Raw genomic sequence first — 25,686 nt, 5'->3', positions numbered from 1 at the left:
GTACCACTGCCATACCAGTGAGTTCTGATCTCTGCCATACCAGTTGGTCCTGATCACCACCATACCAGCTGGTCCACAGTCCTGGTGCTCCAGAGCCTCCAAAAATGTGCTGTCAGAAAGTTAAGTGTGTAGTTTATGCCGCTAGAAAGCCTGAAGGTGTTCATTGGATTTTGGACCTTTTTTTTGTGGCTAGGACATGTGAAACAGGATGGCCACACACTCCACTGAAAACACCTAAAGCTTTACTGAAGGGTCAGGATAAAACTATGACAGCACAGTATGATTAGGTGCTGCTGTGAGTGAAAAGTGTCAACCTTCCTACCCATTTGTGCTTGTGTGCTGTCATTGTTTTATTCTGAATCTTCAATAAAGACTGGCATTTTCAGTGTAGTGTGCGACCATCCTGTTTCACATACATCTCTTCGAGGCAAGTTGGACGGACACCTTCATCTGTGAATGGTATATGGATTTAACTGTACTCACCTTGAGCGGTGTCACCCCTTTCTGTGTGGACTATGTTTGTGCTGCTTGTGAGAAATATTTTGTTAAAATGACAATTTTGTAAAGAAAAAAAAAATATTTACTTCTATAATTTTCCAAAATGTTTGGCAAAAAAATTACAACTTCAAAAACTCACCATGCCTCTTATTAAATACCTTGAACTGTCTACGTTCCAAAAACGGGTCATTTGGGGGTATATGTACTATCCTGCCATTTTAGGGTCTCAAGAAATGAGGTCAGTACATCAGGATTGATCACGATTAAAATATATATACCATAGTTTGTAGACTTTCACACAGACTAAATAATATACACTGTATAATATATACACTGATTTGGGTTATTTACACCAAAAAAATTTGCAGAATACATTTTGGCCTACATTTATAAAGAAAGATTATTTACTTGCTAAATTTTATAACAAAAACTAAGAACAAAGCTTTTTTTTTTTTTTCAAAATGTTTGGTATTTATTTTCTTATATAGCAAACAATGAAACACTAGTGGTGATTACCACCAAAAGAAAGCTCTATATGTCTCAAAAAAATATATAAAAATGTTATTTGGGTACAGTATTGCATGTTTGAGTAACTGTCATTCAAAGTGTTACAGTGCTGTCAGCTGACAATTGGCCTGGACTAGAAGGGGGTATAAGTGTTCGGACTTGAGGTGGTCAAAAAAGGTTAATGCACGGACATGGACATTCTGGATGCTTGCAGTTATCCATTAATTAAAAACTTGTCATGTTATAATGGAGTGTACCCAGTGGCGGAATTATCAGGGTCGCAACAGTCGCAGTTGCGACTGGGCCCTGGAATTCCATCACTGTGGGGGGGCCCCGGCGTGGTTGCTATCCACAGGGCTGTGAGTGGAGAGCGTGTCTCATGTAAACAGCAGCACAGAGACACCGGGACTTGGGAGTGAAGTTTCGTCCGCTCTCGCAAAGCACACAGCTGATCCTGCTCCCCCTTCGGCCCCCCTCCCCTCCTCTCCTCTCTCGTGTGTTCTCTGCTCTCTGCGGGCATTCAGGTGTGAAGCGAACAAGCAGTGGCGGAATTATCAGGGTCGCAACAGTCGCAGTTGCGACTGGGCCCTGGAATTCCATCACTGTGGGGGGGCCCCGGCGTGGTTGCTATCCACAGGGCTGTGAGTGGAGAGCGTGTCTCATGTAAACAGCAGCACAGAGACACCGGGACTTGGGAGTGAAGTTTCGTCCGCTCTCGCAAAGCACACAGCTGATCCTGCTCCCCCTTCGGCCCCCCTCCCCTCCTCTCCTCTCTCGTGTGTTCTCTGCTCTCTGCGGGCATTCAGGTGTGAAGCGAACAAGCTCACATTTCCCGCGGAGAACAGAGGAGAGGAGGGGAGGGGGGCCGAAGGGGGAGCAGGATCAGCTGTGTGCTTTGCGAGAGCGGACGAAACTTCACTCCCAAGTCCCGGTGTCTCTGTGCTGCTGTTTACATGAGACACGCTCTCCACTCACAGCCATGCTGACCCCTCTCCAGTGTGTGTGTGTAGACTCAGGAAGATCCCGCCGTCCATCAACATCATAGAGCTGCTGATCGCTGCCTCCCCCCAGGTGGGGGGGGGGGGGGTACAGAGATCTGCTGGGGGCCAAGGTGCACAGCAGAGTCCAGCAAGGTACAGAGAAACCTCTTTAAGGGGGGTGACTGTCTAGGGACCCTAAAGTAAGGGGGGGTATCTGGGGATCCTGATGTCCAGTACCACCGCCACCCCTCCTCCAGTACCACCACCCCCGTGCCACCCACCTCCAGGACCACCACCCCCGTGCCACCCACCTCCAGTACCACCGCCACCCCCTCTCCAGTACCACCACCATGCCACCCACCTCCAGTACCACCGCCACCCCTCTCCAGGACCACCATGCCTCTCTAGTACCACCACCCACCTCCAGAACCACCATGCCGCTCCAGTACCATTGCCACCCACCTCCAGTACCACCGCCACCCCTCTCCAGTACCGCCACCCCTCTCCAGGACCACCATGCCTCTCCAGTACCACCACCCACCTCCAGAACCACCATGCCGCTCCAGTACCATCGCCACCCACCTCCAGTACCACCGCCACCCCTCTCCAGGACCACCATGCCTCTCTAGTACCACCACCCACCTCCAGAACCACCATGCCGCTCCAGTACCACCGCCACCCCTCTCCAGTACCGCCACCCCTCTCCAGGACCACCATGCCTCTCCAGTACCACCACCCACCTCCAGAACCACCATGCCGCTCCAGTACCATCGCCACCCACCTCCAGTACCACCGCCACCCCTCTCCAGTACCGCCACCCCTCTCCAGGACCGCCACCCCTCTCCAGTACCACCACCCCCCCTTCAGTACCACCACTGCCACCCACCTCCAGTCCCACCGCCACCCACCTCCAGTACCACCGCCACCCCTCTCCAGGACCACCATCCCCCTCCAGTACCACCACCACCCCTCTCCGGGACCACTATTCCCTCCAGTACCACTACCACCCACCTCCAGTACCACCACCACCCCTCTCCAGGACCACCATCCCCCTCCAGTACCACCACCGCCACCCACCTCCAGTACCACCACCCCTCTCCACGGCCACCACTGCACTGGTGACACAAGTTCCACTCGGGACACAGGCTGCACAGAAATGTTTTACTTTGTTGTACAGTGGAAAAAAAATATAGTATCAAAATCATGCTTTTCGGGGGGGGGGGCCCTTCCTGATTTCTTGCACCGGGGCCCTGAGGTTTCTAGTTACGCCTCTGAGTGTACCTTTAACAAGTGGAGGCATGCAGTTATGCACACGTGTAACAAAAGCTAAAATGTGTCCTTAGGCAGTCCACAGATCATGCAATTTTCATTATTGCCACCACGGTTTAGTTTGTACATGGAAAAAAAGGAAAACCTAAATACCGCTGAACATATCTATTTAGTAGATTATTTTGCTATTAGCACATTGAACTAGATGTTTGTTAAAATATTTGTTTCTCATATAAAGTGACAGAAAACACGAAGAGATGGATTTGCCTTGTTCACCTGTCGATGAATCGGTTCGCTTGCTTCTAGAAGAAAATAGCAGGTAATGATCTGGGAAAATTATATTTCATTTGCCAAATTGCCATGACAAAATTTCAGTAATCATACAGTAAACACATATTGCATTGGGTTGCTCAAAGGATTGATAAAACAGAGTGTAAAATTGGAAGGTGGCTTTTGATTCGATTGTTTTCAGCATTTCTATTCAACAATATGCTTAGAGGTAAAATAATAAAACATTATTTTGGTGAGATCATACAGAAATGATGTATTGTTCTATCTCAGTTGTTGAGATAAATGTATTATTAAATTACAGCTTTCACTATACAGTCCTTCAGTGCAGCATTCCATGGTAAACATTAGGTATCAGTCACCATAATTGGCTTACGTAGAACTAAAGGCAAAACATGTTTTCATTTGGATAGAGTAAGGAAGGGTTATAATGCCTGTCAGCTTTATTTTTGCTGTTTCCCATTGGGGAGATTTCCGTTCACTTCCTGTCCAATAGCCAAAATAGAAAGGGATGGATTGACGGTCTCACCAGGGACAGCAGAGTGCCTAATGCCGCGTTCACAAGAGCAGACTGTATGGCCTACTTAGTCCGCCGAAACACATTTCAGCAGACAGTCCGCTCGTGTGTGGGCTTCAGCTGACTTTTTCAGCGTGCAGTCCGCCGTACTAAGAATTTCGTTTTTTTCGAAATTCTGTCCGTCGTACTCGCATTTCAGCGGACAATCCGGCTGTGTGTATGCCAGTCCGCCGTACTTTTGAAATGAGCGGACTTTTCCCGCCCGAAAAGTCCGCTCATTTCGAGCGGGTCTCCAGGTAGGCGGGGCCCGCGAAGGAGACGTCGCTGGCCCTGCCGCCTGGTATGGACTTAAAGGGGAACCCCAACGCCGAAAAAAATCGGCGTGGGGGTCCCCCCCAAGTCCACAACAGACCCTTGTCCGAGCACGCTACCCGGCCGGCCAGGAAAGGGGGGCGAGCGAGCGCCCCACCTCCTGAGCCGTACCAGGCCTTGTGCCCTCAACATGGGGGGTGCCTTGGGGAAGGGGGGGGCGCGCGGCCCCCCACCCCAAAGCACCTTGTCCCCATGTTGATGAGGACAAGGGCCTCTTCCCGACAACCCTGGCCATTGGTTGTCGGGGTCTGCGGGCGGGGGGCTTATTGGAATCCGGAAGCCCCCTTTAATAAGGGGGCCCCCGGATACCGGCCCCCCCACCCTATGTGAATGAGTATGGGGTACAATGTACCCCTACCCATTCACCTGTAAAATAAAAGTACAAAAAAAAACACAACACACGAGATAAAATACTTTATTGCACAGCTCCGGGGGTCTTCCGTCTTCGGGGGTCTTCTCGACGGACTCCTCCGCTATCTTCTTGTAGCTCCTTTGCTAGCGGAGGAGTCCGGCTTTCTTCCTCGCCGCCGGCCTCTTCTCCCGACTTCGGGGGTCTTGTCCCCCTCTTCGGTTCTTCTGCCGGGCCACCGCGCCTTCTTATAGCTCTTTTACAGGCGGTGGCCCGGTCTTCTGTCGCCGCCGCCGCCTTCTGTTCTTCCTCTTCTTCTTCTTCTTCTCCTTCTTCTCCAGGAGATGTTGACTCGACGCTCTCTCCGGCCACAATGCCAGGGCCGCGCTGCGCGGCCACTTATATAGGGACAAGGGGCGGGGTGACATGGCTTTATGTCACATGGGTTGGTCACATGGGTTGATGTCACATGGGGACTATGACATCGTAAGGGGGCGGGGTCACCATGTGACACCAACCAATGTGACATAAAGCCATGTGACACCGCCCCTTGTCCCTATATAAGTGGCCGCGCAGCGCGGCCCTGGCATTGTGGCCGGAGAGATCGTCGAGTCAACATCTCCTGGAGAAGAAGGAGAAGAAGAAGAAGAAGAACGGAAGGCGGCTATAAAGAGCTATAAGAAGGCGCGGTGGCCCGGCAGAAGAACCGAAGAGGGGGACAAGACCCCCGAAGTCGGGAGAAGAGGCCGGCGGCGAGGAAGAAAGCCGGACTCCTCCACTAGCAAAAGAGCTACAAGAAGATAGCGGAGGAGTCCGGCGAGAAGACCCCCGAAGACGGATTCCGATAAGCCCCCCGCCCGCAGACCCCAACAACCAATGGCCAGGGTTGTCGGGAAGAGGCCCTTGTCCTCATCAACATGGGGACAAGGTGCTTTGGGGTGGGGGGGCCGCGCGCCCCCCCCTTCCCCAAGGCACCCCCCCATGTTGAGGGCACACGGCCTGGTATGGCTCAGGAGGGGGGGTGCTCGCTTGCCCCCCTTTCCTGGCTGGCCGGGTAGCGTGCTCGGACAAGGGTCTGTTGTGGACTTGGGGGGGATCCCCACGCCGATTTTTTTCGGCGTTGGGGTTCCCCTTTAAGTCCATACCAGGCGGCGGGGCCAGCGACGTCTCCTTTGCGGGCCCCGCCTACCTGGAGATGCGCTCGAAATGAGCGGACTTTCCTCCGCGTGTGTGGGCGAGTCCGTTCATTTCAAAAGTAGGGCGGATAGTACGGCGGACTTAGTACGCCGTATTAGTCCGCTCAAAAAGTGCCGTGTGTGGGCAAGTAGCCCGTTCGGAAATTCCAACGGACAGTCTGGCGTACTTTTCCGCCAGACTAAGTATGTCATACAGTTTGACCGTGTGTACGCGGCATAAGCAGTACAAATGTTCCCTTTGTCCAAATGTTCTCCTAAAAAATAGTGTTGTACTTCCTGTTATGTGTGACTAGGCACTAATGTACCTATCTGCAGTTTGAGATCTAAGGCAGCTGGAGGAAGAAGTGGAGCTGTATATGGACTCTGCTAGTCTTATGAGATTTGGTGATGTCACTACTGTGCTTCTCACTGTTCTTGCTGGAGGCTCGGACATGAGGAAGCAAAGCCTTGCCTCTACTGAGATGGTTGCCCTCACAAAGAGACAGTGCAGAACAAGGCATGGCAAGTCAGTAATGGTGAAAGATCAGCTGCAGGGAGACTGCAGGTAATACTGGTGACTAATCTTTTGTCCTGCCTGTTTTTTTTTTGATGGCAGGGCCACAAAAATATAACACACTGTGCCTGGACAGACCTTTTACTATTACTGTTGGACTTAGGTACCACTAACACTGGCATATGTGTTTTTGAAGACCAATATTATAACACAATTTTTAGATATGTCTCTACATATCTCTCCAATCTTCATCCTTAAAGTGGAACTTCAGTCATTTTTTTATCTTTCCATCTATTAAATCTTCTGCCCTTGTTGTTTTAACTTTGGATAGTAAATGCCTTATACAGCCCACTTCCTGTTTCTTGTCTGGTAAAAAGCCTAGGTTTATGACATCATGCACAGCTCTCCCTCTCACTCCCTCTCACTCTGGTGACAGTTTGCCAGAAAGGGAGGGGAAGGGGTGAGTCATAAGAGGGCAAATGAGAGCTGCAGAGCTGGAGATGTGCCTCTGTGTGTCTGTGTAAAATCCAGGAAATGAACAGGCAGCAGCTTCAGCTGACCACAGTTAAAATGTTTGCAGCCAGACTCAGTGGAGGAAGATTTCTGCAACATTTTTGGCAAGTACAGAATCACAGTTTATATAAAATAATCCATATCCAAAGTGGTTGGAGGGAAGCTTCAGAATGGCAAAGATGTTTTTTATTACAAATTATGTGAGCAGACTGTAGTTCTCCTTTAAGTGTATTTCTTAATTCTAATCCCTATCCCAACATCTATGACATTACTGATTACATTTTTTGTCATGAATGAAGCTATGGAAAGATATGCATATTACATTTTAGTATCTTTTTCTGGCTTATATTCTGCTTTGTGTGCTTGGAGCTATCAGTATGCAGCAAGGTTTGGTGTGCGAGGGGTGAAAGGGGGTAGTCCATAAGTTGTTAATGATGTACAGTACATAAACATGGTTGTTATGTTATGAAATAATTTTGTATTCCTGAGTGATATATAGTATATATATATAAGTATACAGGTCCTTCTCAAAAAATTAGCATATTGTGATAAAGTTCATTATTTTCTGTAATGTACTGATAAACATTAGACTTTCATATATTTTCGATTCATTACACACAACTGAAGTAGTTCAAGCCTTTTCTTGTTTTAATATTGATGATTTTGGCATACAGCTCATGAAAACCCCAAATTCCTATCTCAAAAAATTAGCATATCATGAAAAGGTTCTCTAAACAAGCTATTAACCTAATCATCTGAATCAACTAATTAACTCTAAACACCTGCAAAAGATTCCTGAGGCTTTTAAAAACTCCCAGCCTGGTTCATTACTCAAAACCGCAATCATGGGTAAGACTGCCGACCTGACTGCTGTACAGAAGGCCATTATTGACACCCTCAAGCAAGAGGGTAAGACACAGAAAGAAATTTCTGAACGAATAGGCTGTTCCCAGAGTGCTGTATCAAGGCACCTCAGTGGGAAGTCTGTGGGAAGGAAAAAGTGTGGCAGAAAACGCTGCACAACGAGAAGAGGTGACCGGACCCTGAAGAAGATTGTGGAGAAGGACTGATTCCAGACCTTGGAGGACCTGCGGAAGCAGTGGACTGAGTCTGGAGTAGAAACATCCAGAGCCACCGTGAACAGGCGTGTGCAGGAAATGGGCTACAGGTGCCGCATTCCCCAGGTCAAGCCACTTTTGAACCAGAAACAGCGGCAGAAGCGCCTGACCTGGGCTACAGAGAAGCAGCACTGGACTGTTGCTCAGTGGTCCAAAGTACTTTTTTCAGATGAAAGCAAATTTTGCATGTCATTCGGAAATCAAGGTGCCAGAGTCTGGAGGAAGACTGGGGAGAGGGAAATGCCAAAATGCCTGAGGTCCAGTGTCAAGTACCCACAGTCAGTGATGGTCTGGGGTGCCATGTCAGCTGCTGGTGTTGGTCCTCTGTGTTTTATCAAGGGCAGGGTCAATGCAGCTAGCTATCAGGAGATTTTGGAGCACTTCATGCTTCCATCTGCTGAAAAGCTTTATGGAGATGAAGATTTCATTTTTCAGCACGACCTGGCACCTGCTCACAGTGCCAAAACCACTGGTAAATGGTTTACTGACCATGGTATTACTGTGCTCAATTGGCCTGCCAACTCTCCTGACCTGAACCCCATAGAGAATCTGTGGGATATTGGGAAGAGAAAGTTGAGAGACGCAAGACCCAACACGCTGGATGAGCTTAAGGCCGCTATCGAAGCATCCTGGGCCTCCATAACACCTCAGCAGTGCCACAGGCTGGTTGCCTCCATGCCACGCCGCATTGAAGCAGTCATTTCAGCAAAAGGATTCCTGACCAAGTATTGAGTGCATAACTGAACATAATTATTTGAAGGTTGACTTTTTTTGTATTAAAAACACTTTTCTTTTATTGGTCGGATGAAATATGCTAATTTTTTGAGATAGGATTTTTGGGTTTTCAGGAGCTGTATGCCAAAATCATCAATATTAAAACAAGAAAAGGCTTGAACTACTTCAGTTGTGTGTAATGAATCAAAAATTTCTGAAAGTCTAATGTTTATCAGTACATTACAGAAAATAATGAACTTTATCACAATATGCTAATTTTTTGAGAAGGACCTGTATATATATATAAGTGTATATAGTATACACTTTGCATCTAAATGAATTCTACTAAGTATAATATCTATCTTTTTTTTTATACCATTCTAGGGAAAGTGAGCCATCGAATGCAAATCATGAAATACATAATCATGAAATACTTTTATTGTCTGCTGTTTCTGATGGAGACAAGGAGTTGTTAACGAGGCTTCTCAAAAACATAAAAGACAGGTCCTCTAGCTTTTCAAAGTCTGGTGCTCAAGGTAATACAAATAAAGTAACACTATCAAAGTAATAATGAGAAAATAGTCTTTTGTGTTGTCAGTACATACTACAGTCAATTTCTAATGTTATTGTATAAAGTTGAAATGAGTTATACAAAATAAGTATATTCTCAGATAGCAAGGATAACTTGCCACAAATTTGTGGCAGTGTTGAATTGTAATAAACACCAGTCGGAATTTCCGACAAATGTTCGATGGGCGCTTGTTGTCGGAAATTCCAACCATGTGTAGGCTCCATCGGACATTTTTCGTTGGAATTCCCGACAAACAAAATCTGAGATCTGGATCTCAAATTTTCCAATAACAAAATCTGTTGTCGGAAATTCCGATCGTGTGTACACAATTCTGACGCACAAAGTTTCACGCATGCTCTGAATCAAGCAGAAGAGCCGCACTGGCTATTGAACTTAAAGGGGTTGTAAAGGTTCGTTTTTTATTTTCTACATAGGTTCCTCTAAGCTAGTGCATTGTTGGTTCACTTACCTTTTCCTTCGATTTCCCTTCTAAATGTTTTTTTTCTTTGTCTGAATATCTCACTTCCTGTTTCTCCTCAGTAAACTTCTCACCATCATCCAAGCTGGTGGTTAGTCAGCCAGAACAGCTTACTGAACAGCTTACTGAGGAGGAACAGGAAGTGAGAAATTCAGACAAAGAAAACAAAGAAAAAAACATTTATAAGGGAAATCGAAGGAAAAGGTAAGTGAACCAACAATGCACTAGCTTATAGGAACCTATTTAGAAAATAAAAAATGAACCTTTACAACCCCTTTAATTTTTCTTGGCTCGTTCTACATGTTGTACGTCAGCGCATTCTTGACGTTCGGAATTTCCGACAAGATTTGTGTGACCGTGTGTATGCAAGACAAGTTCCGTCAGAAAAAAACATGGATTTTGTTGTCGGAATGTGCGATCGTGTGTACCCGGCATTAGTCTGTCAACTTGCTGCACATGTTCACTGCCAAGTTGTACACTTGCAGAACACTTGAAGCACAAGTTCTAGTTCACACTTTTGCAGTGGTGAGTCTACAGCAAGCCACAATGGCCCCTGTGGTGGGTGACTGTTGCACGACATAACTGAACCAGAACTTGCAGCAGACTTGCAGAATGTTTGCAAAGAAAGTTGGTCTACAGTCATACACTGCGGACTTGCTGAAATTGTGCAACAAGCCTGGCAAGTCTAGCAATATCTTAGCAAGTCATTTTCAAACTTGCAGCTCAATTGCTTGCTATCTGGGTTGAATCCAACATAATGAAAGGGCTGCACACACAGCTTTTAGATAAGGTGTGATCAGGCTAATAAAGTCATATTACTTACTGAAATTCACAAAATCCAAACTATCCACAAATTGGCAGCAGTAGAATGTCTGTAAGCTTTTCGCTGCGTGTCAGCTATAGAGGGCCAATCCTCATAGAAATACATATGTCATATGGGACGTCATACGTCACTCTGGTTCTGCATTGCTCCACTACAGCAGCAAGGGACCATTAGAGCAAGCCTACACAGGCAAGTTTTCTTCCTCACTCTGATAAACCCTGTTTCTTTTTATCAATGATTTGTCATTGATTGAAAATATTTAAAGCGGGCTCCTCCCAAAAGCGGAAGCTCTGCTTGTTTGCAACCCCCTCCCCCAACTGCCATATTTTGCACTTTTCGGGAGGGGGGTGGATATATCTGTTCAAACCCAGCCCCCCTCCTTCCCCCTCGGTGTCTTCTGGAAGACAGCGGGTCCATTCAGAAAGCACATGCGCAGTAGCAAACAGGCTGTGAAGCCGCAAGGCTTCACTTTCTGTTTGTCTTAGTAAGGATGCCACCGGTACCTGAAGCCAATGGATGATGGGCTAGGGGTGCTGACATTGCAGAATACCTGGACTGGTAAGTGTCCCTATATTAAAAGTTAGCAGCTACAGTATTTGTAGCTGATGACGTTTAAATGTTTTTTTAATACAGGCTGGAACTCCACTTTAAACTACCATAACATACCTGTACATATCTGTCAGCTGTAGGGACCTGAGTTGCTATTTCCTTTTGGCAGGAATACCAGTCCACAGAAAAGTCCTTGAGACAAGCCCTTTAAAAATGATCAGGTAAAACATGGATGGCATTATGCTCTTATTCAGTAAACAATTAGAAGGAGCAAAACACTGGTTTTGTAACCCAAACCATCCCTTCAAATTATACTTGCCTAACTTCAGCAAAGTTAAATAGTTTTTGTTGCAATGGTTTACTCCACTTTGTTGCAGCTGAACTAAGGCTTGCCGCTACTTTCCCACAACTAACTGATGGTTTGGAGGAGTAATACTGAACAACACTTGCTACATAGATTGCAGGAACAAGCGATAGCTATCAATGGTATCAATAATATCAATGATAGCGATAGTTTTCCGTGTATAGAATGCACTATAACAAGCTCTGGGCCCTGCTCTGGTTTTGATGAGATGAGGACTCTAGAGCAGTGTATCATGGCGGTGCAGAAACCACGGAGATCAGTCTAGCTGTGGGATGGAATGTAGGATAGAGAAAATAAATCTCCTTATTGATCCCCTAGACACAAATGAGCAATAAACCCTTGTAGTGCTAGCACAGCCCCAATGAGAGGGATCATTTTTATTTGCCTTTAATTGGGTTTTTAAGGCAGATAGAAACACTAAAAGTCCAGCTCAGCACAACAGCAGTTGAAGGCTCCCAGCAGGCCTGGACTGGCCATAGGGTACACCGGGCATTTGCCCAGTGGGCCGGGCCCACTGGGCTCAACAATGAATGTTGATGACCGGCCACCACGGCCTGGAGAGGGTTAACACAGGCTGCGGTTGCCGCTCACCTCCCGCTATGCGGTCGTGCCTGTGTCTCCTCTTCAGGCTCTCCTGCCCTATCTATCAGCAGGTGGCGGAAGGAGCCAGGGATCTGTACACTGAAAAGCCTGGGCAGCAGGTTGGATCCAATTAAATCACTGATCGCTGTCCACGGCCGGTGATAGCTAGGCAACGGGGGACGCTGCCAGGGCTGGGACCGCCGAAGTCATGGAAAATTATGACGTCAGGAGACCCTGCCCACCTAGGCAGATTATGTCCATTCAAAAAACAAAGGGGAGTGAAGGAGACAGTTAACATTAGAAGTGAAGCCATCAGATTGGGAGTGCATACAAGGAAAGGAGACACAGAAGGTAAACGTGAAAAGGCAGAACAAGGAGTAATGGAGGATGCAGGAAAGTGTAAATTAGATAAAGATGAATGGTGGCAAAAAAGAGATAAGGAAGGGGGAAGAAGAGGGTAAGGAGGGAAGAAGAACAGATAGAAGAAAAGGGGGGATATATAAAGAGAAAAGGAGAAAGAGTGAAAAAAAAGAAACAGAAAAAAGAGACAAAGGAGAAGAAAAAAATACAAGCGAAAAATAAAAAAGGATAAAGATAGAGAAATGTGAATAGGAAAAAGGAAGAAATGAGTGGGGAAAGGAGACAAATTAAGAAGATAAGGTGCAAGTGAAAAAAATGTTGGAAAATAAACTGAAAAAAACACGTAAAGAAAATGACTTAAGTAAGAAAAAAAATAAAGTGTGAAAAAATAAATATAAATAAAAATAAAATAAACATATAAAAATAAAAAAAGAATGAAAAGAAAAGAAGAAAAGGAGAAATAAAAAATAAATAAAGGAAAAAAATTAAAGCACACGAGGAATAAAATAATGCCCTGCCAAAGGTAGGACAGTGCAGGGGAGGCAGAGCATAAAAGGGGTCAATGTGATTACAGAGAAAAAGGAGGGGCATGACTGCAAGGGGTACTGTAATGGGGGCTGTGATTGGTAGGGGCACTGTGATGAAAAGGGGACTGCCCTGTAAAGGGGGACTGTAATCATTAGTTTCCTTTACAGTGCAGTCCCCTTTATATCACACTGCCCCATTATATTACAGTGCGGAGGACCGACTCCATGATTAGCCCATCACCAGCCGGCCTCACGAACGGGCTGTTGCTGGAAAATTGGCTGCTCAGTCTAAATTGCCTGTTTTTTTCTCGGTCCAGGCCTGGCCTGGCTCCCAGTGTGTCCCCACACCAGTTTCAGCAAGGCTTTAAAACTGGGATTTTTTATGTGATTGGTGAGGACAAGGAACATGTCAATGGCACAATAAAATGATAATGCGATAAGACCTGCCCAAGTCATAAGAAAAAAAAAATCTTACAGCTTGTATTTTATTTCAGATTATCTTTTGAATAAACTAACAGCAAAGGACACTGGGAAAACATGTTTGATGAAAGCGTTATTGAATATAAACAGCAACACCCCTGAGATAGTGCGTATTCTTATTTCATTTTCTGAAGATAATGGATTCTGGGACCAATTTATTAATGCTGAATACACAGAGGAAAATTACAAAGGTAATTTAAAGTCTTTATGGGAACGTATTGTTATTATGTTGAGATGTAAATCATTATACTCTATGTTCTGCATGGGGAGAAGTACTGTGCAGCATTAGCTTTAACAGTGATAAAACATTATCCAATAATTAAAGTATAACTAAAGGCAAAAAGTTTTTTAGTTTTGGATAGAGTGGAGAGGGATTACAACACTTGTCAGTTTTTATTGCTGTCTGTGACCCTTTTAAGGTGATACACCCTCTCTATTTGTCCTGATTACCATTATCATTGAAAGCGAAAGTAAAAGAAAATTCCACATTCTGGATTGTCCCCAGAAAAGTAATAGAGGGGACATCTTCTAATAGGAACACTACTGCTGGTGACCTGGGGGTCCCCAAGGAAATCCCTTAATTGGCAGAGATTTCCTCACTTCCTGTTTAGCTATGAGACAGGAAATCTTCACAATGGGACATAAATGGCGAAAAAGAATCTGACAAATAAAGTTTTGTCTATAGTACCTATAGTGTCTATAGTACAGTATAGTATAGCTTATAGTAAATGCTTCTATATAGTAATATATTGCTGTCTAAATGTTCCCAGACCTGCAAATTTTTATAGAGTTTCTGGTGTGCTAAAGATATATTTAATAGACTGGCTGTAGCAACCACTTGCATAAGATATTTTTCTTGTGCCATGGATTTACATTTTCATCCCCTACTAAAACCACTCATTTCAATGTATCCAATGGCAAAAGCAACCTCCTCCTCTATATTGGCAGCAGCAATGATTATGCTTGCTATTATAGCTAGCTTCAAAGTCCCACTTAACAGGGGGATGGATAAAATTACTCACCTTTTATTTTGTAGCAGCATTTGAAGTTTAGCAATCCTTTATGTGAGTAATTCCCAGACATCAAAAGCCCATTAAAATCATTACATTCACTGTGTATGTTTACCCATAAAGTTTTCACACAGTCATAGTTATTATACAGATCTTTAAATATAACTAAAGGCAAAACTTTTTTTTGGTTTTGGATAGAGTGTAGAGGGATCAGAACATCTGGCAGGTCTTTATTACTGTCTGTGCCTCGGTTAGGGAGATGTACTCATCTATCATGTTTACCATTATTACTGAAAGTGAAAGCAATATAGGGGAAATCTTCCAATGGGGATGCTAGTTCTGGTGACTCCTTGGTGAGGTTTCCTAAAGAAGAACTATCATTATTTATATATATATATATATATATATATATATATATATATATATATATATATATATATATATATATATATATATATATATATATATATTATATAAATATATATTTTTTATCATATATATATATATTTACCATTCTGTCCTTCTGTACATCCCAGGTGCTTTCTAAACCCTAGCTATGAGATCTGACCTTGCCCCCCTTCTAGGGTTGCCACCTGTTCGGGATTCCCCCGGACAGTTCGGGTTTTGAATCATGTATCCGGGTTTAAGGCAGACTGAAACCTGGACACATTATTCAGACCGGCTGTGGCTCCCCAAGTAACCAAAATAATTACACTGTTTGGGGGCAGGTTTGGCATCACTGAGGTGATGATGTCAGCAAGAGCAATTTAGCAACACCCACTATTCGCTACGACACGATATGCGCACCACTTTATTACTCTACTTGGGGCACCCAAAGGTGTCCCAGACCACTAAAGTGTTTGGGTTTGGGTAGAAAAGGTAGCAACCTTACCCCCTTCCCCTTCTGCTGCAGCTGATCTGACAACAACTAGGACAGCAATTTGTCTTGACTTTTCACGCTTTCTCCAAGACAAGCAACAACAAGAGGTATGTAGAGGGTAACACCTCTCCCCCTCTGCACTCCTCTTGCCTTGCTTGTTTTAGAAAAATCCTCTGAGCCAAGGCAAGCTGCCATTATGCAGCGCCCATCTACTTCCTAGCTGTTGTCAGATCGGCCGTGCCAGGGATCAGGCCAAACTTCATAGCTAAAGTTAGGAAGCACCTAGCAACATGTAACAAAGTCCCATAGGGGACAGAACATTAAAAATATATATATACTGATAGTTTTTCTTAAGCTGTAAGGATGTTGCATCTGAATGATGTTTGATGTTTTAGAGTATATCAACATACATTAAATGCATCGTCATATTTTGTGAACAAAGAACACAAATTAATTTGGACAACTTTTCGTACTTTTCATCTAGGTCAGACTGCTTTACACATTGCTATTGAAAGAAGACAATTTGAAATTGTGAAGTATCTCATTGCAAAGGGAGCTAAAATAAATGTAAGAGCAAGTGGTCTTTTTTTCAACCCAGTGGATAAAAATAATGGGTTTTATTTTGGTAAGTGGCAATTTTTTTTCTATGGTAAAGAAAGTATTGGGATACAATTTCACTATCTCATACACATCTCTTTAAATTCAATCCTTTTTAATAACGCATTATTACGTGTATTTTTAAATGGTCAGCCTGCTCACTGGAAGAGCCAAAATGAAGAAAAGAAAAGTAAAAAAGTATTTTTTTACTTGAAAGTAAAAAAGTATTTTTTACTTGAAAGTAAAAAAGATATCCCAAGCTGGTGCTCAGAGGGGACTGAAACAGTATGCTTGGTGGTAAGAGTTAGACATGTGCTCCATCAATAAATTAATTTCATTTCGTTCCATTCTGTCTCGTATTAGCCGTTAATTCGTAATTCGCGCCCGAAATTCAATTTGGATTCATACAAAATACGAATTTCCGTTAACAATTACGAACGTTTGTTATGATGAATTTATCATTATGAGGGGCTCCCAACATCCCTGTGCTGTGCTCATGCTGATGGGCTCCAACCATCCCTGTGCTGTGCTGACTTCCTGGGTTTCATCACAACGAATAACCGTAATTAAAGAAAATTCTCATTTTGTCCGATTTTGAATCTCCCATTGACTACCAGTACCAATCTCCCACTCCCATTTAAAAAAAGGAAATTTTCCCAACCCTCACTCAGCAGCAGAAGAAAACCTCTGATTGGTCAACAACACCAGTCACGTTTCCGTTGTGACGGAATTTGGATCTGAAATTCATAAACAAATTTTCGATTCGTACAAAACTAATCGCACATGTCTAGTAAGAGTACAGTCCAGTAAAGACTGAAGCCCAATACACAAGAAAACATAATCATTTCTAGTCCTCATCTGAGCAGACAAGAATATTTTTAGATTTGTACACAGTACAATAGAAAAACCCCTCAGATCGGCTGCATCCTTGATAAGCAATATGGTATTCTCAAAAGGTACACCACTCTTCAGTAAAGGGCTTGTTCATGCTTGACTACATTTCTAAGGCGCTCCTATAGAGTTAGTATTGGCGTTAGAATTGCGTTAATGAACTTTAGTATCAGTGTATCGGTGTTAGACTGGCATTTTACAAGCATTAATGATGAGTTAAAATAACTCCCCAAACACCCTATGAGCAGTTTTGAGATATTTGATGAGCATTAAAAGAGTTGTAAACCTTCTGTTTTTTCACCTTAATGTATCCTATAATTACCGCCTCCCCCCCCAGCCCTCCGGTTTACTTATCTGAGTCCTCCAAAATCCTGCATCGAGAACGTGCTAGCTTTACGGCTCTTCATTGGATAGATTTATAGCAGAGAAGCCATTGTCAATCATATCCAAATTTTTTCTATTGAAAAAGCCCATGGCGTGCAAACACACCCAAAAAACTTCCACCCGGTGCATAAAAAAGTGCACACACATAAAGAGTGAACACTAAAAAGTGCAGACGGGTGCTTGATGTCCTCCAAAAGAAGGACCATACCCTGATCCCCCTGGGGCGTTAGTCTCCAGACGGGGACTGAGGTACCAGACTCAACAAGTGGTCCCCGGACGAAACCGGAAGACCTCCTTTCCCCGGGAGGACTGCAGAAACAGAACCTCCTAGGTACTTGGTACTATGGGGGCTTCCCCGAAGGTAGGCCCCCCCTCATGGAGATTGGACCAAGCCAGAAGGCCTATGTCCGCTCTCCCTCAAGACGTTCAGGATTGGTCCGAGGACCGACACCCTACTAATCAAAACGTGAAGTGACAAACAGTGACAAAACACACACAAATAAAATAAATAAAAAGTGAGGAAGGGATAGTGGAGAGGAGAGTGAAAAGTGGCCATTGTGCAATACCATGACCGGCCCTCCTGCGGCCACCGGGGGGGCAGGACCGAGACATACACTGTGTCTATGGACGCAGAGTGTATGAGACGGGAGCGCACCTGCAAGGTAACCCCCTCTGGAGAGAACTTCCCAAGGGGGTTATCTATGGCAGGGGGGAGCTGAGACAGCCACCGTGGGACCCCAGAACAGTAGTATGGGGGCCACTGTGTGCAAAATGAACTGCACAGTGGAGGTAAGTATATCATGTTTGTTATTTAACTACTTCCCACCTGGCCAATGTACATATATGGCTGGGTGGGTGCCCTCTCCTTCTGAGTGGACGTTCAGGAACGTGGCGCAATCCTGATGCGCTCGTGTCACCCGGACATGGTGCATCTCCGATCGGCAGGAGGGCTCTGTGATTGGCCCTCCTGATCACATGATGGCTGTGTCCAATCACAGCTGTCATGTGATGTAAACAAACAGCCGGTTGCTAGGCAATTGCCTCTCCTCTCCTCACACGGAAGTTGTTGCTAAGGAGAGGAGAGCGGATCGCTGCAGCCGGCTGGTGATCAGTGAGTATGAGCTGTTTTTTACAACTTTTTACTCACTGATCACTAGCCTAGTGTAAACACACCTGTAAAACACACATGTCCCCACACAATGTACCCAAAACACACATGTCCCCAAATAATAAAAACACCTGTCCCCCATATATGTCCCACTAAAATCACGTGTCCCAGTGATTATCTGCACACATATGTCTGTGATCACCTGCACACATCTGTAAATGATCATTTGTGTACATATGTCCGTGATCACACAAACCAATTATTATACACTTAATGGACTTTTTTTTACCAAAAACATGTAGCAGAATACATTTTAGCTTAAATTTATGACAAAATTTGAATTTATTGGATTTTAAAATAGAAAGAAGAAAATATAGTTTTTTTTTCAAAATTTCTGCTTTTTTTTCTTATATTGCAAAAAATAGATAAAGGAGTCGTGAATAAATACCACCAAAAGAAAGCTCTATTTGTGCGAACAAAATGCTAAAAAAATCATTTGGATACAGCATTGTATGACCGCGCAATTGTCATTGAAAGTGCAAGAGCACTGAAAGCTGAAAAATGGTCTGGGAAGGAAGGGGGCGAAAGTGTCCTGTATTGTAGTGGTTAAAAAATAAATTAAAAAAACCCAAACCTATACAGCCACTTTAAAGCATGTTAAAATCACCCCACAAACGCCTATTCCATTACATAAACGAATCCTTATGCCCCACAACTGCACCGCAACAGCCTGCCTGTTTGCAAAGCGTTACCATAGACTTGAATGGGAGGCATTGAAAGGCTCCAAACGCCTCCTGACTAGACATGAGGCTTCAATTTTGAAGCGATACAATGCTAATGCTTCATGTATTGATAGTGTGAACAGGACTGTGTACTGTCCATTGTATCATTTGCACAGGCATTAGGCATTTTAATGTCTTTCAAATGCCTGCTTTTAATGCCAGTGTAAATTTACAACTAACATCCTCCAAGATAAACCCATCAAAATCTTTTCATAAAGCCCCATACACACTATCAGTATTTCTGTTGAGTTTTTCCATCAGATTTACCAAAACCATATAATAGGAGGTCAAACCTTAGAAGTTTCAATTCGTATGCAATCAGGCAGGGCCCTTCTACTACATGGTTTTGGTAAACCTGACGGAAAAACACAGCAGAAAAACTGATAGTGTGTATGGGGCTTAAGCCTAGATGTGTGATTGATATCATTGCTTCTAATGACCTTAAAGCATCTGCTTCCTCCAGGTCTTAACATTTGTGGGTTCTGCAAATGTGGTAAATGTAATTATGTTTATATGTGCCTTTATGGAAAATAGAAAACGCTCTTTCACAAATGAAAAAGGGTAGAGAGTTTCAGGTTAAGCAATGCATTAACTTCCTATGTAATTTACTGTCTCGCATCCTCAAGGCAAGATTTGGCAACTATAAAGTGAATATTATTCACAACAATATGGACATACCACAATCCTAATAAAATTACAGTTTGTGGGGTCAAACCATAAATACCAAATGGATTTCCAATATGAAAAGTTATCTCCACATTTTCTTATCGGAGAACAACTTCAGAGCTACATATATATATATATACACACACACACCACACACACACACACACACACATACATATATATATATATATATATATATATATTACTCTGGTTCCCATTTTGTCTTCCATTGCCCTTTTAACCTGAGGGTAGTTTAAGAGCTATGATGGCAACAATGTGTTATCTGATACATTGTTTCTTCTTCCATGTTCCTTCCCCCCCCCCCCCCCCCCCTGTACTATAGGACACTATGAGGATATGGCGACATCTAGTGGCCATTTAAAACATTTTACACAGTCCCAATAAAACAAACATGCTCACATGATCTCCTTTATGAATTTTATTAGAGACATTTGTTCCCTTTTTTTAATCACACACATACACTATATTACCAAAGTATCAAAGTATTGGGACACCTGCCTTTACACGCACATAAACTATAACCACTTGCTTACTGGGCACCCCCTTCCTGCCCAGGCCAATTTTAATTTTTCAGTGCTGTCACTCTTTGAATGACAATTGCGCAGTCATGCTACACTGTACTCGTATGAAATTAGTTTTCATAGTTTGATATACAATTTTGTAAACAGGTAATTTTTCTCTTCATTGATGTGCGCTGATGAGGCTGCACTGATGGGCACTGATAGGTTTCACTGATAGGCTGCACTGATAAGGCAGCACTGATAGGTGGCACTGATGGGTACTGATGAGGCGGCACTAGTGGGCACTGATGAGGCTGCACTGATGAGGTGGCACTGATAGGTGGCACTGATGGGCACCGATAGGCACTGCTAGGTGGCACTAATAGACAGCACTGATAGGTGGCACTGATGATGAGGCACTGATGGGTACTGATAGGTGGCACTGGTGGGCACTACTTAGCAGTGCTGATATGCACAGTTAGGTGGCACTGGTGGACACTGGTAGGTCACGTTAACTCCAGACAGTAAGCTGATTTTTCACACTGTCAGCGTGAGGGGGAAAAAAAGCAGATTACCGGCTCTGTTTACAACACGTGATCAGTTGACATTGGCTGATAGCTGTTCTGATCAAACATTTCTATAGACACATTCCTAAACCTTGTGAACAGCCTTCCCATAAGAATTATAGCTGATATAGCTGCAAAGGGTTTGCCAACGCAATATTAAACCCTACGGACTAAGACTGGGATGCCATTAAAATTCATGTGTGTGTAAAGGCAGGCGTCCCAATACTTTTGGTAATATAGTGTATTTATATATCTTTTATATGCATCCTCCTACCTTTGTTCCAAAGTGATATACACCTATAGGGTTTCCATATAGGTGTATATCACTTTGGAAGAAAGCATTGTCATTGTTGTCTTCTATTATTTTCTAACCTTAACGTGTCCCTCCCCCTAGTAAAGATTATAAAAATTGCACAATTCCTTTAAAACACATGTTTGGGGGGGGGGGGGGGGGGTGCCTTAACCCTGGCTGTGGAGTGGTGCACATATACAATATATACTAACTTTCTTTTTACAAAAGAAAAAAATATCATTTACAGTAAATTGCTGGTAAATGATATTTCCTTGCCAGCTTTGTTGTTTTTTTTTTGTTTTTTTTAACAGCATGGGCACAACCCAAAATACATCAGACACAGAAGATGGCACGGAAATGTAACTTACTGACAGAGTTTTTTTATTTTTTCTATACTGTGATTTTTTGGTCACTGACAAAAATGTGTGGGGTATCCCCAATAAATGCATGCCAGACATTTATCTTGGTGAGGACCCAGACCCTTATTCCAGCTTCCCCCTAAATAAATAAACATACCACACGTTACAAAGTTATTTATAGAGAAAAAAAAAAACATAAATGTCCTATGATTTAAATCAGTTGTCAAACACATCATCCAACATGGTAGATCCTCATCAATTGTGACAGCCTCTAATTGGCTATCACAGTGATCAATCACTGTGAGCCTGCCCCTGTGTTTGCTTCCTCTTCTGAATGAGGAGAAAGATACATTGTATCTCCCTCTTCTTGCAGGAGGGGAAATGTAAACAAACCAAACTGTGTAAAAAAAAAATAAAAAAATTAATAAAAATGAAATAAAAAAATAAAGAAAGAAAATAACAAGATCAAGATTTACCAGGGTTAGTGTTAGGGTCAAGGTTGGGGTTAATGGTCACAGTCAGCATACTTTGGTTAAAAAAATGCAAAATGCACACCATTGTTTCTGGGCTGCGCTACGGGTACAAAAGACAACTAACATACACATATGTGGTATCGCTGCGATCTTCCGTCAGCAGGAGAATTAATTCTGGTTTGTTCTTTGGTAGTAAGTTATGATTAAAACAATATGGAGCTAAATTTAAGAAAAATATTGTTTTTTTACTATTTTGGGCCGACTCCTTTAATTATATATATATATATATATATATATATATATATATATATATATATAGATATATATAGATATATATATAGATATATATAGATATATATATATATATATATATATATATATATATATATATATATATATATATATATATATATTATATAATTAACTATTTACCATAAAAAAAAAAAGCCAATTTGTCCTGGAAAAAAAACAAAGTATAAACCCCCAGGATACACTAAGCTGTTGTCATGATATGTACAGTTTTACTAACACATGTTAAAGTTGCAGAATTGTGCTTAGGCATTTGGATTTGTTTTACCCTTAGGCATTAATGGGTTAATATATAATTGTATTATATTTAATTATTTCAGGTGAAACACCATTGGCTCTTGCTGCGTGTACCAACCAACCAGAGATAGTTGAACTGCTTATGAATGACAGCCAAACCAATGTTTCCATGCAGGACTCTCTCGGAAATACAGTGCTCCATGCTCTAGTTACTGCCTCAGAGGGCTCAGAAGCTCACAATACATTCATAATAAATATGTATGATAAAATCATACGCAAGTGTAAAAACAAGTCTTTAGAAGACACTAGAAATAAAAATGGTCTTTCACCAATGCAGCTGGCAGCAACAACTGGTAAACTGGAGGTAAGCCCTCAAAAAGGTAAATAAGTATCAAGTATTTGTTTTGTTTTATATAATGCAGCATTTACCATAACTACTTCTGGACCTTCTACAGTATACTAACATCCCCAGGACATCCCTAATGCCGCGTACACACGATCGGAATTCTCGTCGGAAGAAGCTCTGATGGTTTTTCCGACGGAATTCCGCTCAAGCTGTCTTGCCTACACACGGTCACACCAAATTCCGACCGTGGTGATGTACCACACGCACAACGGGATTACAAAAAAGGAAGATCAATAGCCAGTAACCAATAGCTTCCATCTCGTAGTTGAATCTTAGCATGCGTGATTCTTGGCATGTCGGAATTGCATACACACAATCGGAATTACCGATAGAATGTTTTTCCGTCTGGAAAATTGAGAACATGCTATCAATTTTTGGCTGGTGGAAATTCAGACAGCTAAATTCCAATGGAGCATACACACGGTCGCATTTTCCGGTGAAAAGCTCTCATCGGTCTTTTTCTGGCTGGAATTCCGACCGTGTATACGCGGCATTAAAGTAATTTTGCCACAAAGAAAAAAAATATTCCATAATGTGCTATAAGTTGGTAAAACAATAACTACTCTTGCCAACTCTGCTACCTGACATCTGGTTATTTTCTCATTATATGCTGTTAACAGCTTGAAACTTGTGCAAACCATAATTATTATGGTCTTTGTTAAGTAGGTATAGTTTTTTTCTTTTTCTTTTTGTCATACGTTGCCTTGTTTCAAACATTGTAATGTCAAGAGGCCTGCATTGTGAAAAATAGTTGTAGGCACCAAGGTTTCTCATACACATCAGGGGGGTCTCCGGGATTTATGGCTGATAGAAAAAGCAAACTTTGTGTGTTTCTCAGAATTTCAATAAGCTTTGTAGATGTTAGTATGAGATAAACCCTTAAAGTAGAAGTCCACCCTAACACAAAAATCTCTAAGCAGTGACAGGCCTTCCATACAGAATAGAGGGGCGCCGCCCCCCTAATCCATGCCCTCTGCCCCTAATCTATATGCAGGGTGTTGAACGCATGGATTTCAATGTTTTTTTTTTAAGTACGTGATTAGAGCCTGAGGCTCTTCTTGGCTTTAAAAAAGGGTAAGCTCGGGGCACACAACACTGTGCCCTGAGCCCACCCAGTTGTGTGACAATAGAAAATTAATATTTGCTATTGTCTTTTTGATTTTCCTCCCGGCCAATCAGGAAGTGGGTCTCACATTCTGTTCGGCCAGGAGGAGAAGCAATGGCCCGGCTCTCCCTTCCCCCTGCCTCCTAAGGAAAGGCCTCTGATCGCCACCTTGGTGGGTTCTTTCGCCACATTCCTGTTGCGTTAGTTCCCCCCCCCCCTAAAATATTGAACACCGACCGCCACTGGATCTAAGACTAACCTATCTAGCCATGGAAGGAAGAAATCGCTATACATACCTTTTTTTTAAGCTGCTCTGGTCTGATCTCCAGTGGCGGAAGCTGACAGCTGACAACGGCTGTGAAATTAATGGCAAGTGACATCACCCATAGATTTACTATGGGGCTTCTGTTGTTGGCTGTGTCCTCTGCACCCTCATCCAAAGTGACGCCGCTGCTGACAGCTCAGCGCGGGACCTGACCGGATCGGCTTCAGAAAAGGTATGTATAGAAATTTCTTCTGTAAAGGGCTAGATAGGTTAGTCTGAGATCATGGATGCCTGCAGGTTTACAGATTTTAGTGTTAGGGTGGAATTCTACTTTAATTTCTAGGTCCACATCCTACCTGGTAGTCAGACCGCAATATTAGTTTCAGCTGTCTGTAGGTATTTACATATGCGGGTTGACTAATGCTCAGGGTTGTTCTCTATTTTGCTCTCTGCTGTGGGAGCCTGCTGCAGGGTGAAAAGGCTGAACGCTGACAGAACACAGAAAAAAGTACTTATTTGCTTTGGTGAACATATTGAATGGAAGAAATTTCACAGAAAAGTGCTAAAAAACAATGTTATTAAAACGATATTATAATATACCTAAGCAGTGGCGGCTGGTGCTCAAAATTTTTGGGGGGGGTGCAAACAAACTGAAAAATTCTGAAAAATATTGAAAAAAAAACACATAAATTGCAGCCTCACTGTCCCATGAATTGTAGCCACTGTGCCCAGCATATCAAGCCACCATGGCCATCAAATGCAGCCACTGTGCCCCATAAAGGGCAGCTACTGTGCCCCATAAAATGGAGGCTCTGTGCCCCATAAAATGCAGCCACTGTGTCCATCATATGCAGCCACTGCGCCCATAAAATGCAGCCTATGTGCCAATAAAATGCAGCCTCTCTGCCCATCATATGAAGCCACTGTACCCATAAAATGCAGCCACTGTGCCTATAAAATGCAGCCTCTGTACCCATCATGTGCAGCCACTGTGACCCCCCCCCCCCACCCACTCGCTGTCTGACCGCCACTTACCCCATCTTGGTGGCAGTTCAGGCAGCGAGTGACGGCGGCAAGCTGTGGGACATGCAGCGGGTCAGGTGACAGCTCTTGTGTCCTCCATGGTTCCCGTGCATCTCTTCTTCCATTCCGCTAGGCGTACAATAGGGATGCCTGTGCCTTTAGCCCATCAGGTGACAGGTATTAGACCCGTGCCTCCTGACTGGCGGAGAGGCGGTTCAGTGTTTAAATATTAATTAGCTTTACTAACACACTTAGGAAATGCTC

At 43.4% G+C, this 25,686-nt stretch overlaps 1 protein-coding gene across 1 annotated transcript in view; it reads left to right on the top strand.

Annotated features, from left to right (window-relative positions):
• Positions 1 to 25,686, top strand: part of LOC143981968 (transient receptor potential cation channel subfamily V member 3-like) — a 66,823-nt gene that overhangs the window by 5,581 nt on the left and 35,556 nt on the right. Inside the window, exons 2-6 of the mRNA XM_077480258.1 lie at positions 3,493 to 3,573; positions 9,199 to 9,350; positions 13,563 to 13,739; positions 15,923 to 16,063; positions 22,707 to 22,987. Coding sequence (XP_077336384.1) covers positions 3,493 to 3,573; positions 9,199 to 9,350; positions 13,563 to 13,739; positions 15,923 to 16,063; positions 22,707 to 22,987 — 832 coding nt within the window. The remainder of the gene's footprint in view (positions 1 to 3,492; positions 3,574 to 9,198; positions 9,351 to 13,562; positions 13,740 to 15,922; positions 16,064 to 22,706; positions 22,988 to 25,686) is intronic.

The sequence above is a fragment of the Lithobates pipiens genome, unplaced genomic scaffold (genome assembly GCF_037356315.1).
Source record: "Lithobates pipiens isolate NorthernLeopardFrog02 unplaced genomic scaffold, aLitPip1_a1.2 Scaffold_16, whole genome shotgun sequence".
NCBI classification, from domain to species: domain Eukaryota; kingdom Metazoa; phylum Chordata; class Amphibia; order Anura; family Ranidae; genus Lithobates; species Lithobates pipiens.
Note: the sequence above shows the minus strand (reverse complement) of the source record. Positions and strands in the feature narration are given on the sequence as shown.